General features: G+C 34.9%; 1 protein-coding gene across 3 annotated transcripts in view; it reads left to right on the forward strand.

The window, feature by feature from the left end:
• CFAP69 (cilia and flagella associated protein 69) overlaps positions 1-17909 on the forward strand; it is a 62856-nt gene that overhangs the window by 13796 nt on the left and 31151 nt on the right. For 2 of the 3 annotated variants that reach the window (XM_030307909.1, XM_030307911.1), the window contains exons 4-11: positions 1684-1793; positions 4436-4512; positions 6908-7006; positions 10643-10792; positions 10896-11073; positions 13118-13241; positions 16049-16097; positions 16189-16310. In XM_030307909.1, the coding sequence (XP_030163769.1) occupies positions 1684-1793; positions 4436-4512; positions 6908-7006; positions 10643-10792; positions 10896-11073; positions 13118-13241; positions 16049-16097; positions 16189-16310 (909 nt within the window). The remainder of the gene's footprint in view (positions 1-1683; positions 1794-4435; positions 4513-6907; positions 7007-10642; positions 10793-10895; positions 11074-13117; positions 13242-16048; positions 16098-16188; positions 16311-17909) is intronic. The other variant, XM_030307910.1, reaches the window with a different exon arrangement.

Consider the following 17909-nt stretch of genomic DNA (forward strand, 5'->3'; position numbering starts at 1 on the left):
CCTGATTATTTGTACTGTTGATAAACGTACTAACTTCTCCACCTCTTAAGAAAATCGGGATAACAGCACCTCATCATGTTGTTAGGAAGGCTAGATAATGTACATGCAGGTGCTTGATAACCTGCAAAACATTGTATAAATATATTATTTCCACTGTATATACCACCCTGATCAGAATATGTGGAAACCAGTGCAGCTCAAAACTGTGTTTAAGAACCAGTTTATTGTTGGGTTATTGTTGTTGTTGTTACTGTTTTAACCTTTGCATATATTAGCTATTATAAAAGGCAGTGCAATTGTCACAGGAAACTCTCACTCCCTGTAGTCATCTTACCAGATTGGTAACAGAGTTCCAGAACTGGCTGTTATGCACCAGGTGGGGTTTTGTTTGTTTGTTTGTTTGTTTGTTTTTATTTATTTTTTTTTTAATTTTTTTTTTCAACGTTTATTTATTTTTGGGACAGAGAGACACAGAGCATGAACGGGGGAGGGGCAGAGAGAGAGGGAGACACAGAATCGGAAACAGGCTCCAGGCTCTGAGCCATCAGCCCAGAGCCCGACGCGGGGCTCGAACTCACGGAGCGCGAGATTGTGACCTGGCTGAAGTCGGACGCTTAACCGACTGCGCCACCCAGGCGCCCCTGTTTGTTTGTTTTTAATGTTCATCTATTTTTGAAAGGGACAGAGTGGGAGCAAAGCCAGGTAGGGGTAAAGAAAGAGGACAGAGGATCCAAAGCAAGCTTTGTGGTGACAGCAGAGAGCCTGATGTGGGGCTCAAACCCACCAACCATGAGGTCATGACCCGAACCAAAGTTGGATGCTTAACTGACTGAGCCACCCAGGCACCCACCAATTGGGGTTTTTAAATAGATAAAAGGTGCTGTTACCTCAAGATTTAGAGAAGATAAATTTTGCTTTTAGACTAATATCAAAGCAAAATTTTTATTTCATTAGTTTTTTCTTAATGTTTATTCATTTTTGAGAGAGAGACAGAATGAGTGGGCAAGGGGCAGACAGAGAGGGAGACACAGAACTTGAAGCAGGCTCCAGGCTCCCCACTGTCAGCACAGAGCCCCATGCAGGGATCGAACTCACTAACCATGGGATCATGACCTGAGCTGAAGCTGGATGCTTAACTGACTGAGCCACCCAGGTGCCCCTCATTTCATGAGTTTTAAATGAAATAAAATCTCAGCCAATTTACAACATAAAAGAACATGCATCTGAATAATGTTAATAAAATAAATAAGGTAGGTTTGGGTTGCTTATTCTGGAGCAGTGTATGTTTTGTGTGTGGGTGGGGGAAAAACAAAGTATAAAATTGAGCTATTATTTTTTTCTATGTGTTATTTCTTATTGCCAATAGTAAGTTATTGATCAGCTGAATCCATGGTGTAGTAGTTGGTAATCAAATTCTAAAGGTGTGGTAAGGGAAAATAATATTTTGAATAAGCAATTACTGAGACAAAAATTAAATAATATTCCTAAAAAATATATGGTTCCAAGTTTTCCTCTTTAGACTTCAAAATTAGTATAATTAAAAGTGTCAAAAAATAAAAAATAAGTGTCAACCACATTTAACAAAATAGATGGAATTCTATAGACTTTCTTGAGAGAAGTGCTATAGGGTATGTTAATAAAAATATTAACCTTAATTTTATTTCTTAACTAAAAATATTAAAGCCCCTAAGGGATTTAGCACAAATATTTAAAATTCTGAATCTGTGTGCAGAAAAAATTGAAAACCAGCCCCACTTTATAGAATCTGCATTTAATATCCTAAAATTATGTGGGTAAGTTTTTTTCTTTAACTTTATTTTACATTAGCATGTAGCATATTATTATATTTTATTTTATATTACAAAGATATGCATCATGGTATAGTATGTGATAAAGAACTCAAAAACTTCACTGGATCACTTGATTCCAGTTGATATTTCAGAGGTGGTCAATTTTATTGTAATGGGAGATTCTAGCCACAAGAGATTAAACTATATAAAAATTTTTTCTCACAATAAGTTGCTCTCAAGTGAATGATAAATGTGAGATGAAAGCAAGAAATTATGATTTTTTTAGAGAATTTTTGAGAAAATTTATGAACAATACTAAATAGTTTGCCTAGTATTTTTTTCTCTGTTTAGAAAATTTGGCTCTCAAAGATATATTAACTTCTGAGTCATGTTTTATTGATTTTTCAAATTCCGATGAAGAATAAAATGTCACCAGTTATTTTTGGTATATATATTTTAAATGTAAATTAGAGGTCAGCATTATAAAATTAATATATTCTGTCCTCCATACTATTGTTTCTTTACCCATTTGGGGCAACTAGGAATATCTTCTGCTTCCTTGCTGCCACATAGTAGCTAATCAAGACATCCATTTTTAGGTTTCAATATAATATAGTAGAGGAGATTTCTCAAAGTAGGAATAAACCTTTCTGATAATTTAACCTTCTAAATCTTTCTAACAATTCAACTTTTTAAATAGCATGTTTCTTTTAATACACAAATAACACTAGTAGGAGCATATATATATGGTAGTTTTAACTCTCACTTTTAGGTTTAGTAGCAATAATATTTTAAAATTTTATAACTATATACATTTAATTTCTTTGATATCTGAAATAAAATAATCAAAAATCATTTATTGAATACCTTTACCATACCTTACTTTTTAATACAGACCATGAAAAAAAAAAAAAGAAGTAAATTATTACTCTGGTGCTTTTAAAGAACTTTTTTTTTTAATATGAAATTTATTGTCAAATTGGTTTCCATACAACACCCAGTGCTCATCTCAACAGGTGCCCTCCTCAATGCCCATCACCCACTTTCCCTTCCCTCCCACCCCCCATCAACCCTCAGTTTATTCTCAGTTGTTAAGAGTCTCTTATGGTTTGGCTCCCTCCCTCTCTCTCTTTTTTTTAATGTACTAATTGCAAATTATGATATTGATGTGGATTATATTGTTACCATTTCAAATTCTGAGGCTCTGCAAGTCCTAGAATACCAGGTTTATAAGCATTACTTTCAACAGCAATGCTCTTATGGAGCTTGACCAAGAACTGGTTCTGTGTGAAAGCTGCAACTGAATATTTCCTTACATAATATGACAGACTTGAATTGCACTCTTCACTTTCCCTCATATTTCATAATTATTCAAATTATTTAATAGTTTTCTTTCATAATTTCTGCTTTCATCCTGCATTTCTCCATACCTCACCCTCACATGATTGATTCTTTCCTCAAGACATTTTTGGGAGATAAAAACATTGAAAATAAAAAATAAAACCTAGCCTTTCTGTTTTTGGTGCCTATGTTTTTCTCACTACATCAGAGATATAATGCATATTATTTTCATAACCTTTTGGGGGGAACTTTTCTAGATTTATCTTTTAGGTTGTTTTCTTTGGTAGAAAAGTTTGAGGACAAAAAGTAATTTTAGAGTTCTTCACTTTAGAGATTCAACAACGAGCTGGATAACAAGTAATAAGTTATTGGTTTCAAATGAAAAGTTCTAACAAACACTAAAAAATGAATCTCTGTGGCATTTATAAAATTGTGCTTTTCAAAGCTTTCCCTTGAAATATCTTTAAATTTTTCTTGAAAAGCATGAATTAAAAGTCCTATAGAGAGGATATATTATACTTTATATAGTACAGGAGATTGAAATTTTGAACTCATGAAATGCCAAAATAGTTAATATTTTGTATTTAAGAAATAACCTTTATCTCTCCTTTCACATTTAGACTAATGACTTAGGTTTGAATGCCCTGCTTTTTATGATTTTTAAATAAATTATTTTCAAATAGCTTTGCTTATAGTAGCTGTGAAATAGAAGTCTAATATAATTAATATTTGTTAACTTGGATTCTTTAGAGTCTTAAAAAGTGTATTTGTTATTTTGTGGATGGTAACAAGGATCCAGTTAATCCAGTTAATAAGGAAAATCCAGTTAATAAGGAAAAGGTCACTAACCTTTGAGAACAAATAGACCATTCATCTATCAGATTTTCAGAACTTTAAAAGCCCCTGAGCAGAGCAGTTTTCAGGTTCTAGGTAAGCCGAGGTCTGTGATTTGTATCTGATTATTCAGTGTCTTCCTAATTTTGATAGAGGTATACGTGTAATCCATTATTACTTTGCCTTCAGAGAGAAAAGAGGATTCTTAAGTTTTTTATTTATACAGTGTTGCAAGATGGCTTTCTTAACCTTTGCCTTTTATGTCCATCTCTCTTTATTTTTATAAGCCTATTTTCCTTTTGGTCACTTAGTTAGAAACAAAAATTTTTTTGATGGTTGCCAATTCTCCCAGGGCTACAGAATAGGATATTATTTTCATTGTTTTCTTTAGAAAGGAAGATTTCTCATACTTTACAGACTTTTACAGACTTTATTAAACATAATTCATTTGTTCTTCATTCTTATTGAAGCTTGCCATTTTTGAAAAAGAAAGTATCGGATGAAATAACATATGCTGAAGATACTGCTAATTCAATCGCTCTTCTGGGTAAGTTAAGATTTCCTTAAGGTAGAGGGGTGTAACATATGACAGGCCCTACTGTCAAGAAAAAAGTGTCTTATATACTAAGTCTTAGAGTCCCTCAAATGTAGGTTCTTTTCTTGTTTTTGGTTGGGAATTAATCATAGCGTGCTTGATGATAATTTTTGTTATTATCCACTTAGGCATTTTATAATACCAACAAGATTCTGTGTTCCTTAATTTAAGGACTGGCAGATGTTTATTTGTCTTGATGTTATTTAGTTTGTTGAAATATTTAACTTTTTTTGTAAATCAGACATGTGTTCCTCTCAGTAATCACAAAAATGTTTTCAATGTTAAACTCTCATAATTGCTAGTCTAATTGATTGCTAGAATCATTGGGATCCAAATTGTTCATTAAATAATCTAAAATTTTATATAAAATCATAAAATGGTGAGACATCCTTTTATATCTAAATAAGTTTCATTAGTCTTCTATGGTAGATTCTGGGAGAAATTATTATGGGCTAGAATGGAGTAAGGGTGTCGAGGAAATTAGAATAAATGTGGGGAGTTAGATAAGATGACCTTAAGGAGCAGGCAGGCTGGAAACTAATACGAAACTTGAACTCTGTGAATCTCTACCATCAGAGGAAATTTACAATGGGAAGCCAACCCAAAGGAGGACATGATAACATTAATACATAAAAGATGTAGGTTTGGGGGCACCTGGGTGACTCAGTTAAGCATCTGACTTGTGATTTCAGATCAGGTCATGATCTCATGGTTTGTGGGACTGGGCCCAAGCACAGAGCCTGCTTGGGATACTCTCTTTCCCTATCTCTTTGCCCCTCTCCCTTTCTCTCTCTTTCTCAAAATAAATAAACATTAAAAAAAAAAAAAGATGCATGTTTGGATGATAACATTAAAAAATGCCTCTATTGCCCTTATTGTTTTTAAATGTTGCCTCCATAAGAGTGTTGGCAGGCATTTGTATGATAAATACATGGCTCTTTATTACTGTGTCAGTCTGGTCTTTGCTGAATAACTGCTTGCCTGCCTATAGAAGAGTGAAGGAAGTATGAACTCTTTGCTTAAAATGAGCTACCTTCACTGATTACTGACTGCAAATACTACTGTCCTGTCCCTTATTTTTTAATTGCTGAAAAGATGAGTTTTAAGCTAAAATAATTGTATAGAGTATAAGGGGTTGAACAAATGTTCATTTTTACTAATAACTTCCAGCTTCTACCTAGTAGTAAGTCATATTACTTTTTTCTTCTAAGTGATAATTATTTCTGATTCAAGAGCAGGATTTTGGAAACGTATGAGGGAAAATGTTGGTACTCTGTCCTGAGATAAAACAGGAAACCATGAGAAATGATCTAAACTTACAAGAACTAAAAGGGTGGGGAGCAGATGAGAAACCTTAGAATTTCCCGTAAACTTGTTTAGTTTTGTTGGAAAAGTTTAGTTGTTTCTGTTGACTAAGTTTTTCCAAAATGTAATGATTTTTCAACATAAAAGGAAGTGTTCAAAAAATTAAGGGAATCATCTGGAAATTGTCTTCTTTTCTTCTTCTTCTTCTTCTTTTTTTTATTTTAGTGGTATTTTTTGCAGATAGATACTCCTAAAGCAAGTGTGAAGCTTTCCTATGTGCTTTCTCCTTTGGTCCATTTGTGTCCCTACTCACTGACCACTCCCAGAGGTGAACATTGTGCAAATCCTAATGCAAATCACAGATCTTCCAGGAACACCTCATTATCTGTTTCCCTCACAGATTCCACCAAGATCTGGTTCAGCCCTGAAGTTGATTCTCCCAACTCCAGTCTCCAGTTGGGACACACACACACACACACACACACACACACATGTGCATATGTGTGTGTATGTATAACCCATATCTTGCCAAAATAATAATAGTAACTTATTATATGCCAGACTCTATTCTCAGCTTTTTCTCATATTAACTCATTTAATCCCCACAGCAATCTTTAAAGTGGAAACTGTTGTTATACAAATTTTATAGATGAGAAAACATACAAGTTTACATAGGTAGTAAATGGCAGAGCCAGTATTTAATCTTAAAACCATCTGGTTCAAACATACAAGTTTACATAGGTAGTAAATGGCAGAGCCAGTATTTAATCTTAAAACCATCTGGTTCCAGCATTTTTGCTATTAATCACCATTCCTTGCTCCTTGGGAAGAAGAGGTTGAGTTGATTGAGGGGCCAAATGTTATAAGGATAGATCCAAGGTATTTCATGTATGGATGTTGTGTATGTGTGTGCATGTATAAAATACATGATCCAGCTTGAATTTCCAGTGAGGATATTTTTAATCATATTACTCACACATTTAAATTTGTAAATAAACTTATGACAGTGTTATTAAATAGCATTCATTTATCTTTCTGGCAGGTGAATTAATGAAAATACCAAATTCTGAATTGAGGATACAAATTTGTAAGTGTATTGTTGACTTCTATCATGCAGAACCACTAAAGAAGCATATTACAGGTGAAGTTTTCAATGGTCTTTTAGTAACAACTTACGTCTACAAAACATTATTCTGTCTCTTTGAACCTAAAAAGACATGGTGGGATTGATGCAAGCTAGTGGGATCCAAGGACCCAGAGGTATTCCCACAGGACTCAAACACAAGCTGAGAGGTAGTAAGAGCAGAGTTTATTGAAGACATAGAGTGTAAATATGGATAGAGCATCTGGGAGACTCAGAAAGGAAAGAAGAATGAGTCTTGTCTTTGCTTGGGGCCTGTGGTTTTTATTGAGGATTGTGGTCCTGTGCACATCTCCATAAGTCACTTACGCCCTAGAGCCAGGGGTCTTGATGAGTCAGTGGTTCTTGGAAAACCTCACCCAATTACTCTTAAGATATTGTCTGTTGTTCTGGAAGACTCCAAAGAAATCATTAAATCCATGACCTTTATAAGAAGGATATATATGTATGTATGTGTATATGTATATAGATAGATACACACACATATATGTATAGATATACATATATATATATAATTATTTGCATATTTTTATTCTAATACTAAATATTTAGGATACAGTTTTAAAAGTAATGCCTAAATTAGTTTAATTGTAATTATTATTATTAATGTTATTTAATACTGTTAATGATATTATTTATTGTTTCTCTAACTCTTCTATAATTATTCACAATATCTTTTCCACCCAATTAGATGTTAAATTCTAAATGCTAATAACATTCTCACTCATCTTTGGGAAGAAAGTTCTGTATATTATAGCTAAGGAATCTTAATATATAATGGTAAAATGAGTCATACTGAAATGGGTGGTATCAAGCCAGGGGGCACTTGCATTGTGGATGATATTATTTAGGACATAGTTCCTACCTTCATAGTTTCTATAATTTATAATCAGTATAGGAAGAGAGAGAAGACATAAATAATTTAAGTGATATGTTTCTTAAGAGATGAGGAAATAAGCTATGGTAGTAAAGAAAGATTACTTATGACTAAGGAAAATGGAAAGACCTCTGAAGCACAGAGTAAGGAGATTATTAAATGTCACATTTGAATTATTGGTGATATAGACAGGTAGAAGTGTTTGGTAGATAGTAGACAATGGATACTTAGAATAGACCAGAAATATAGGTTTGGAATTTATACAAATAGAGATGAAAGTTGAAGCCATCAGGATAGTTCAGTTTGCCTGGAGATAAAGCATATGAATAGCCAAGGAGCAAGAATGGCAGCATGGACAGTGCCCATATTGACATGTGGAAAAAAATGACCCAAAGAAATCAGCAGTGAAAGGCTCAATGAGGAGAAAGAAAACCTCAGGACTGTTATGTGTTAGGCACCAATGAATGAAAAATTTGATGAAGGAAGAAGCGGTTTTAGCATCGAATACTGTAGTAAAGGCTTCGGTGATTGATGAATGAAAAGGCCAAATTAATATGGTACCTGAAAAGTTGTAGCTAGCCTTTGGTAGATGTATTGCCATGAGGTGGTCAGGGCAGGTATGGGATTGTCAGAAGAGAGGCAGGGGGAGTAAGGGAGTAGAGGCAGTGAATGCTTACTTAAATTGTGAGATCAGGTGGTGAAGAAAAAAGAAGAAGATGGAGAAGAGCTGAGCTGGTAGGAAGATCAAAGAGGGATATTTGGGTTTTACTGCTTTTTATTTGTTTATAGGAGAGGGGAAAGTGAGGTTTGTAGACACAACAAGAAGCTAGTAACTCGAAAATGGGAGGGTGAAAGTCCCAAAGAAAGCATGAAGAGGATGGAATTAAGAGCACAGGGATAGGGTTAACCTTGGCAAGAGACAGGCACCCTTTAAGATAGAAAGAAAGAGTGACAAATGATGTCTAAGATAAAACAGAGTAGTTAAAGTGTGGTGAGGCTGACCTTAATTTAATCAGGCTCCAAAATTTAGGAGCCCTAGGCAATGCTCTCACTGTCACACAGTTGGTTTTTAGTGGTAGGCATGGCTGGACATCTGGAACCACAGAGAAAAGTCCTCAGTAGAACAATTTAAGAGACAGCCCTGGAGACAGGAATCCAGTCCATGAGCCTTAATATTACTATGTGCTTCCACAGAAATAGAACTCAATAGAAAAAGATATAGGGAGTTTAAAAGTACATTTTGGTCCATCCATATGATAGATTAGTATGGAATTAAAAATCATGATTTGGGAAAATATTTTACAGAATGGGGAGAATCTTAAAAAATGTTTAGTGGTGGGGCGCCTGGGTGGCGCAGTCGGTTAAGCGTCCGACTTCAGCCAGGTCACGATCTCGCGGTCCGTGAGTTCGAGCCCTGCGTCGGGCTCTGGGCTGATGGCTCAGAGCCTGGAGCCTGTTTCCGATTCTGTGTCTCCCTCTCTCTCTGCCCCTCCCCTGTTCATGCTCTGTCTCTCTCTGTCCCGAAAATAAATAAACGTTGAAAAAAAAAAATTTAAAAAAATAAAAAAATAAATAAAAAAAAAATGTTTAGTGGCTGCAATCGAATATAAAATTCCACATATAAGTATATTGTTAAAATTATATGCGTACATTAAAAATATTAGCAAGAAATATACCAAAATCTTAATGTTGCTATCTCTTGATAGTGAAATTACAGGCAATTTTTGCTTTCCTCTCCATACTCTTTTTTTTTTTCTTCTCCATACTTTTTAAATTCCTAAAGTAAGTAACTAGGGTATACCATAGAGAGCCCATCCCAGAAATGAACAGGGCCTTGTCCATTGCCAAAGATGAGATTCAGAAAGATAACACAAACTGACAGACCTCTCAGAACTATGGCAAAGTCAAAGAACTTCATTGGTTTCAAAAGTGAAGAAGTCAGGGAGCTAGATAACTCACAGCACCAAGAGAGGAAATAGCTGCATCAAGTGAGCAAGTACCCTCTAATGTTTATTTAATGTTTCTCATTGAATGTAGTCAGGCAGGCACCTGTGCAATTATGTCAAAAGAGGAGGTAATGTTTCTCATAGGAACTAAGGCAGAAGGAAATTCTTATGCATTGCCAAGAATCACACTTTCCTAAAATACCATTTTATTCACTAGCATTTATCAAAACAGCATTATATTTTCACTTATGTCACTGTCATGTCACATCATCATTTTTCCTTGAAAGCAACTGAAGTAATGCATTGACTTAAATAGTGAAAACATTTAGTATTTGTAATCATACCACTTTTCTTTGTGGGGAGGCATATCTATGGACAAATGAGAAATATTTTGCTCCTTTTTAGAATTCAAGATGTGCCCCCTCGGATCTGCGGTCCTATTTCAAATTTTACACCAGGGACCAGCAAACTATGGACCCCAAAGCTAAAATCAGCCCACTGTAAATAAAGGTTTATTGGAACACAGCTACATCCATTTATTTTCTGTATTACTTATGCTTGTTTTTGTGCTATGGTAGCAGAGTTGAGTATTTGAGACAGAAACCTTATAACTTGCAAAACCTAAAATACTTATTACTTGGCCTTTTACAGAAAAAGTTTGCCTGTCCTTGTGCTATACCATTTTAAAATGCCATACACTTTTTAAGTTGTTATTGCTGTTGTTTATAATAATAAATTACTCATTCCTTTGTCTGAACATAGATGATTACTATGTGAAATAACTGTACATATTTTTTAACTAATTGTTTTTAGGTTACCAGCAAGCAAGTTCATCATACAAGATTAAGATGGCTGAAGTTGGAGGATTGGCAAAAAAAATGGTCCAGTCATTGGCCTTACTTGAAAATCAACTTGTTGAGAAGCTTTGGGTACTTAAAGCTCTGCAACATCTTTCAACTTCTGGTTTGTATATTATTAAATTTAAATACTTCATTCTCAACTTTTTTGTTTTTATTTAACAATGTCAAGACTATACAACATAAATAACTTTTAAATTTATTTTAAGAAGTTAATTGTACTTTAATGATGAAAGCCCAAGCAGCCAGTGGAATCTGTGCCCACCTCAATGACCCAGATCCCTCTGGACAGCTTCTGTTTCGTTCATCAGAAATACTTTGGAACTTATTGGAAAAATCTTCAAAGGAAGAAATCATACAACAGCTTAGTAACTTGGAATGTTTGCTGTAAGTATGTAGTTAGATAGGAATGCTTTTTAACCTTAAAATGATAGCCAGTGACATCACTAACATCCTTGTTTGAATATGTGTTTAATTAGGCTTTTGAGTCATGTAATGGCTATGTTTCAGGACATCACTTTTATGCTGTGGTATAAATGCATCTGCACATCAAGCCATTTTTTTTCTATTTGGAAAGCTTTTAAAGTAGATTAATTAAAACTAAGTTATGTCTCTGAATAAGTATAAAGTAAAATTATACATTTAAAAGAACTACTTCATTTGTTCATTCACTAAACTTATTTTTGAGTACTTACTGTCTTCCAGATGTTGCAATAAGCATTAACAAGAAATATAAGTGAGCCTTTAAGTTACTTATTTATTCATCAAGTAATTGTCTTCTCTGTGCCAACTTCACCTCTAGGCCATAGAAATACAAATGAAAGCAATACAGACATGGTCTCTGCTTTCATGGAATTTGTATGATGTTAGGAGATGGACAAATCAATAGCAACTAAATGTTATGAAAGACATTATCACAAGATGCTACATGTTCTTTAGAAAAGAGTGAATCAGCACACCCAGACCAACAGATTTAAACCATTTAGGATATTTATGGGCTTATGTAACTACAAAGTCAAGGATAAAACTTGTTTCGTGGGCAGTTGTAGTCAAGGCTCAGCAAATAAAAGGAGTTGGGCCCTCGTCATCCCTTTGCAGTCTTCCAGTGTGTTATCTTTATTCCCAAGATCCACATGGTGAGACCTAGGAAGTGTACGTTCATATCATCACAACCCCAAATGAAGCAGAAAAGACTTGCTATTCTGAAAGTCCAAAGAAAATATTTCGAATTGAGTCCCTGTAGGCCCTGCGTAGTCTGGATTGGCTATATGCCATTCCAGAATGAATTACTAGTGACAAAGAAATGTTCTGGCTAAAAGGAAGCTGAAGGCATCTTTGCAAGACCAAAAATGGGGAAAGAGTAAATGCCCAAATAAAAATAAGGGTAGTGTTATCATAAGAAGGGCAAGTGAGGGGCACCTGGCTGGGTCATTCAGTACATCATGAGACTCTTGATCTCATGGTTGTGAGTTCAAGCCCCACAATGGGTGTAGAGATTACTTTAAAAAATAAAATCTTTCAATAGTAATAATAATAATGAGAAGAAAAAGAAGGAGGAGGAAGAAGAAAGGAGAACAAAACAAAGAGAAGAAAGAAGAGAACGAAGAAGAAGGACAAATGAGTGCTAGAAAGCAAAGCAACAAATGCCCATTGTACAGGAAACCTGATGTAGATTTAGAGAGTTAATAAATACTTCCTGATGAACCTTAATTTGGTATCTGAATGATAAATGTGAATTGGCAACAGAGAAGAGTTTTGCGTCCTAGACAGGGGAACAGAAGTGAAAATAGAACCTAGCAACATTAAAAAAAAAAAAAAAAAAACTGAAAGAAATTCAATATATCGAGAGCAGAAAATAGTAAAATAGGGAGAGATGAAGCTAATTAGCAGGGACCATAACATGAAAGGCTTGATTAGCCTTGGTAAGGAGGTATAGGACTTTTTAATATTAACGACAAAGAAAAGCCTTTAAGTAGTTTACAAAGGAAAATGATATGAATTAATCTTTATTTTAGAGCACTGTACCCACCTTGTATAGATTTGGATTGATGGATTCTTATGTGATAGAGATTTGAATCCTATGTAGAGGCAGATTTGGAAATGTAGAAAAGATTACAAATACTTTGAAATGAATAGTATAATATGAAAATGGGGGAGGTGCCTGGGTGGCTTAGTCTGTTAAGCCTCAGACTTCAGCTCAGGTCATGATCTTGGGGTTTGTAAGTTTGAGCACTGCATCAGGCTCTGTGCTAACAATGCATAGCCCACTTCGGATCTGCTGTCTTCCTCTCTCTGCCCTTCCCCTGATTGTGTTCTATCTCTCAAAAATAAATAAGCATTAACAAATAAAAATAAAAATGGGGCTTTTGTTGGTAGACACTTAAGTAGCATTTACAAAAATATGTTTTAAAGATATGATTTTGCTTTCTAGGACTTTGAAGGAAGTATTTAAAAATCTGTTTATGAGAGGTTTTAGTCATTATGATCGTCAGCTTAGAAATGATATATTAGTAATCACTACAATTATAGCTCAAAATCCTGGAGCACCAATGATTGTAAGTATGAATCAAATTGCATTAATTTTAATTGTGGAAGTAGTTGGTATGGGGGGAAGGAGTCCTAAACTGTGTTGTAATAGTTATGAACTTTGTTGTGATGCCCAGGTATATTGTAATGTCATTATGGTCACCGATACCCTTGCACTCTGCCAGTTCTTCTTTGCAACCTTTTGGAAACTTGAGATTCTCTTAATATTTTATAATTTACTTACATATTTACCATTTATGATACGTTACTTTGCTTTCTGATAATATGAGTTTATATCTGGCATCATTTCTCTTTCACCTAAAGAATTTCCTTTGCCATTTCTTGTGATGGAGATCTGCTGGCTGCTGGCAGTAAATTCCCTTAGTTTCTTTTATCTGAGAATATCCTTAATTCAGCTTAATTATTGAGGTCTGTGTTCACAGAATATAGAATTCTTAAGTTGAACATTTTTATCTTTTAGCATCTTCTGGTTTCCATTGTTTCTGATAAGAAATATTTATTATTTCAACTTGTTTCCCCATGGACAGTGTATCACATTTCTTTCTGGCTGTTTTTCAAGATTTTCACTCTATCTTTGGTCTTCAAAAGTTTCACTATGATGTGCCAAGATGTGGTTTTCTTTGTGTTTGTTTATCCTGCTTGAGGTTCATTCATAGAGCTTCCTGAGTATTTAATTTTACTAAATTGGGAGAATTTTGGGCCATTATTCAAGTATTTTTTTCAGCCCCTCTCTCTCTCCTCTTCTTCTGTAATTCAGATTACATGTATGTTTGTCATGAGGCTCTGTTCACTTTTTTCAATAATTTTTCTATTCTTCAAATTCAATAATTTGTATTGGTCTATATATGTAAATTCACTGACTTTTTTTTTTTTTCTATCCTCTTCATTCTGTTATTAATTCCATCCAGTACATTTTTATTTCAGATGTTACATTTTTGGGATTTTTTAAAAATTTTTGTTTCCTTTTTTATAGTTTATATTTCTCTGCTGAGAGTTCCTGTCTTTTGGTTTATTATGAGCATCTATACCATGGATTCGGGTGTACTCCTCTGACAAGTATATACTTTTTTTGTATTAATAGGCATTTAGTTTGGCTACTCATCCCTATGGTGGATGACAGGTCAAATCTGAGTTCATTTCTTTTGGCCTCACTTGGGATGCTTGAGAATTCCCTGCCCTGGCATGATTCAGGCATTAGCCAGAGATTTGGGAGTTTATACACAGAAGTTGAGGTTCCCTTTCTGTGGCTCTCTCCTTTATGTGGGATTTCTCTTTTCACATTCCAGTAGTAGCAGTTGCCCTGAAATTACCTCTGCCCTCTGAGTCTTCAAACCACTAAGATTACAGCTTTACTCTGAGTTGTATCATCCATACAAGGTGTAGACTAGGGCCTGGCCTCAGTCTAAAAGCCATTTTTTTAAAAAAGGGAAACCCATGCAGTTTGCATTTTTTAAAAAATGGGAAATCCATTTCTTTCCTCAAAGTTCTGAGTCCCTTCCAGCATCTGCTTGGTTTTGGTCACAAAACCATTGTTTTTATATTTTGGTCAGGGTTTATGATTGTTACCTGAAGAAAGGTTTTTTATGGGAGCTACTCTGCCATCCCAGAAGCTGAGCCTTACTGAATGATTGACACCCCAGAGTGGAGATCTTTGGCAATGACATTCACATATCAGCCACACACTTTCTAAGTTGTACTTAAAGAAAATTCGGGAGCGAAGGCCTCAGTCTCATATCAATGGTTATCAAATGATCCCAACAAAGAACAGTCATGGAATTTATAATGTGCAAATGGGGCAACAATCCTCCATAGCTTCCTACTCAAGGCTGCAATGTATGGGTAGACCTGTATGTTTCTCTGGAAGCCCCTGGCTAGTTAATAAGTTCTCATTAGCATCTTTGCAAACATCCAGGTGCATTTTATGGGTCATATAACATCTTCACATTTAAACAAACTATAGGGGGGCATTTGGGTGGCTCAGTCGGTTAAGCATCCGACTTCGACTTCGACTCAGGTCATGATCTCACAGCTTGTGAGTTCGAGCCCCACATCAGGCTCTGTGCTGACAGCTCAGAGCCTGGACTTCACTCCAGATTCTGTGTCTCCCTCTCTCTCTGCTCCTCCCCGGCTCGTACTCTGTCTCTTTCTCTGTCAAAAATAAACATTAAAAAAAGTTTTTTTTTAAAGAAACTATATGGATCCTAAAGCAGTACAAATGAAATGCTGCAAGCTCTAAAGCCCAGGGTTTGTCCCTGTAAACTCTCCCTAATTACAAAGTCCAATTAGGATATCTCTGTCAGTAATGAGTTACCTCATGCTGAAATGTTTGCAATTCTGTTTATTCTTCAGGGCTTTTAATGTTAACTAGGAAATGTTATGTTATCTCTTGACCAAACCTTTGACATCATGAGATTGGTTGGGGTAAAGGTGGCAAGCAGGGTTGTTTAAGAAGAAAAGCTGTCGAAAATAACATCTTTCTCCCTCATTTTGTCACTTAAGGGTATAAATAATAAATTACACGAGTAATTTATAGTCTTAATACATTTTGGGTTCTTACCAAATTTTAAATAGCATCCTATAAAATATAGAGTAATATAAAAATATTTCTTAGAACCAACAGAAGGAAGTTTATATTAAATAAATTACAAGTTTATCTGGCTTCACATTTCTTGCTTTCATCCCTTTCTGTTGTGAGTAGTTTATGAAGTCAAATAAATGACAAAGGGAATCTGATAAAGATAGTTAAATATTAAGTAAATATAGACATCTGTAACTTCCATCTAATTAAATCATCCTTCTGTGTATTTATTATTAGGAATGTGGCTTTACCAGGGATTTGATACTATTTGCAACTTTTAATGAAGGTAAAAACTATAAAGCTTTCAACCTATAATTATCCTGATGAGTTTTATACATTATTTTAGCTGTTATTTTCTTTTTTTTTTCTCCTAACAGTTAAAAGTCAAAATCCTTTGGTAAAAGGTCTTAAGCTTTCTAATTCCTATGAAGATTTTGAGTTGAAGAAACTGCTATTCAATATAATTGTGATCTTGTGTAAAGATTTACCTACTATACAGGTAAAAAGAAAAACAATCAAAACAAAGCTAAAATTGCCTCACTTTGTAGTGTAACTTTTTAAAACTCATGACTGCAAATCTTTCATCAACACATAGGTTTACTATAGAAAGTAACTTTTATTGGGCAGAATTTCATCTTTGCAAAATTTCTTTTGATTACCTGTTTAATAAACAGTGAATTTACCTAAATTTAAACCACATAAGCCAAATAAAAGCAGGAGAACCTTACTAATTTATTTATGTATTTAGATCTCTTGAATAAGAAAAAAAATTAAAGAAAATCCATATAGGCCCATCCAGCCTAATAGTCTGTCTCTGATCATATTAGGACTAAGGCTTTAGTCAGGCAGAATGCATTGCTGCCATTTTCTAGCAACGTGATTCCACAGAGGCTGTCTAGTTTCTAAAAATCCCAGATATCTTAATTTCAAAATGGGTATAACACCTACCTCATGGAATTATTATGAGGGTTAAAGGAGCTCAGGATTTTTCGGTATTACAACTTTGAAAAACATACACACACACTAAAAAAGCCCAGAGAAAGAAAAATTGTCTTTAAAGTTATGGCTTTTTTTAAAAAATTTTTTAGTGTTTTACTTATTTTTGAGAGAAAGAGCGACAGAGCACAAATGGGGGAGGGGCAGAGAGAGAGGTAGACACAGAATCCAAAGCAGACTCCATGCTCTGAGCTGTCAGCACAGAACCTGATATGGGGCTTGAACCCACCAGCCATGAGATCATGACCTGAGCTGAAGTCAGACGCTTAACTGACTGAGCCACCCAGGTGTCCCATAGCTTTATTATTTACATCAAAAATATATACTCTATAGAAACTAAGTGTATTTTCTGAATTGCCAAATAGAAAATCATTCCATAAAATATAGTTTTATTAGTACAGTGGAGTCTTCTATAACTATTAAAATGATAGCTATGGAGACAAAATGTACACTACAATTTATAAACCAATTTTAATTGACAACAGAGTCAAACAGCATAACAACTGTGGTGAGATTCTTAATACAGTATGTAAGCAGTGGAATCAACTAATTTGTTTTATGTTGTAAGTTTGTGGTCCATTAATAGTAATGATGATAAATATATGTCCTATTATTTGAAGTTCATGGAGTATTTTGAAAACATCCACTTAGGGGCACCTGCGTGGCTCAGTCGGCTAAGCTCCCCACTTCGGCTCAGGGTCCATGAGTTTCAGTCCCCCGTCTGGCTCTGTGCTGACAACTCAGAACCTGGAGCCTGCTTCGGATCCTGTGTCCCTCTCTCTCTCTGCACCTCCCCCAATTGCTCGCTCTCTCTCTCTCTCTCTCTCTCTCTCTCAAAAATACATACATTGAAAAAATTAAGAAAACATTATCTACTTAGTACTTATAGTAATGCTAGAACTAGCTGTTGTTCTTATTCCTATTTTCTCACATCTACATCTTGTGTTCATTCCACATGGACTAGTAGAAAATTTAGAAAATAATAATAGATGTTATTGTGAAAAAATCTTTATAGAATAATACCAAATGAAGGGGCGCCTGGGTGGCTTAGTCGGTTGGGCATCCAACTTTGGCTCAGGTCATGATCTCATGGTCCGTGAGT

This window comes from Lynx canadensis, chromosome A2 (assembly GCF_007474595.2).
Source record: "Lynx canadensis isolate LIC74 chromosome A2, mLynCan4.pri.v2, whole genome shotgun sequence".
Lineage (NCBI taxonomy): Eukaryota > Metazoa > Chordata > Mammalia > Carnivora > Felidae > Lynx > Lynx canadensis.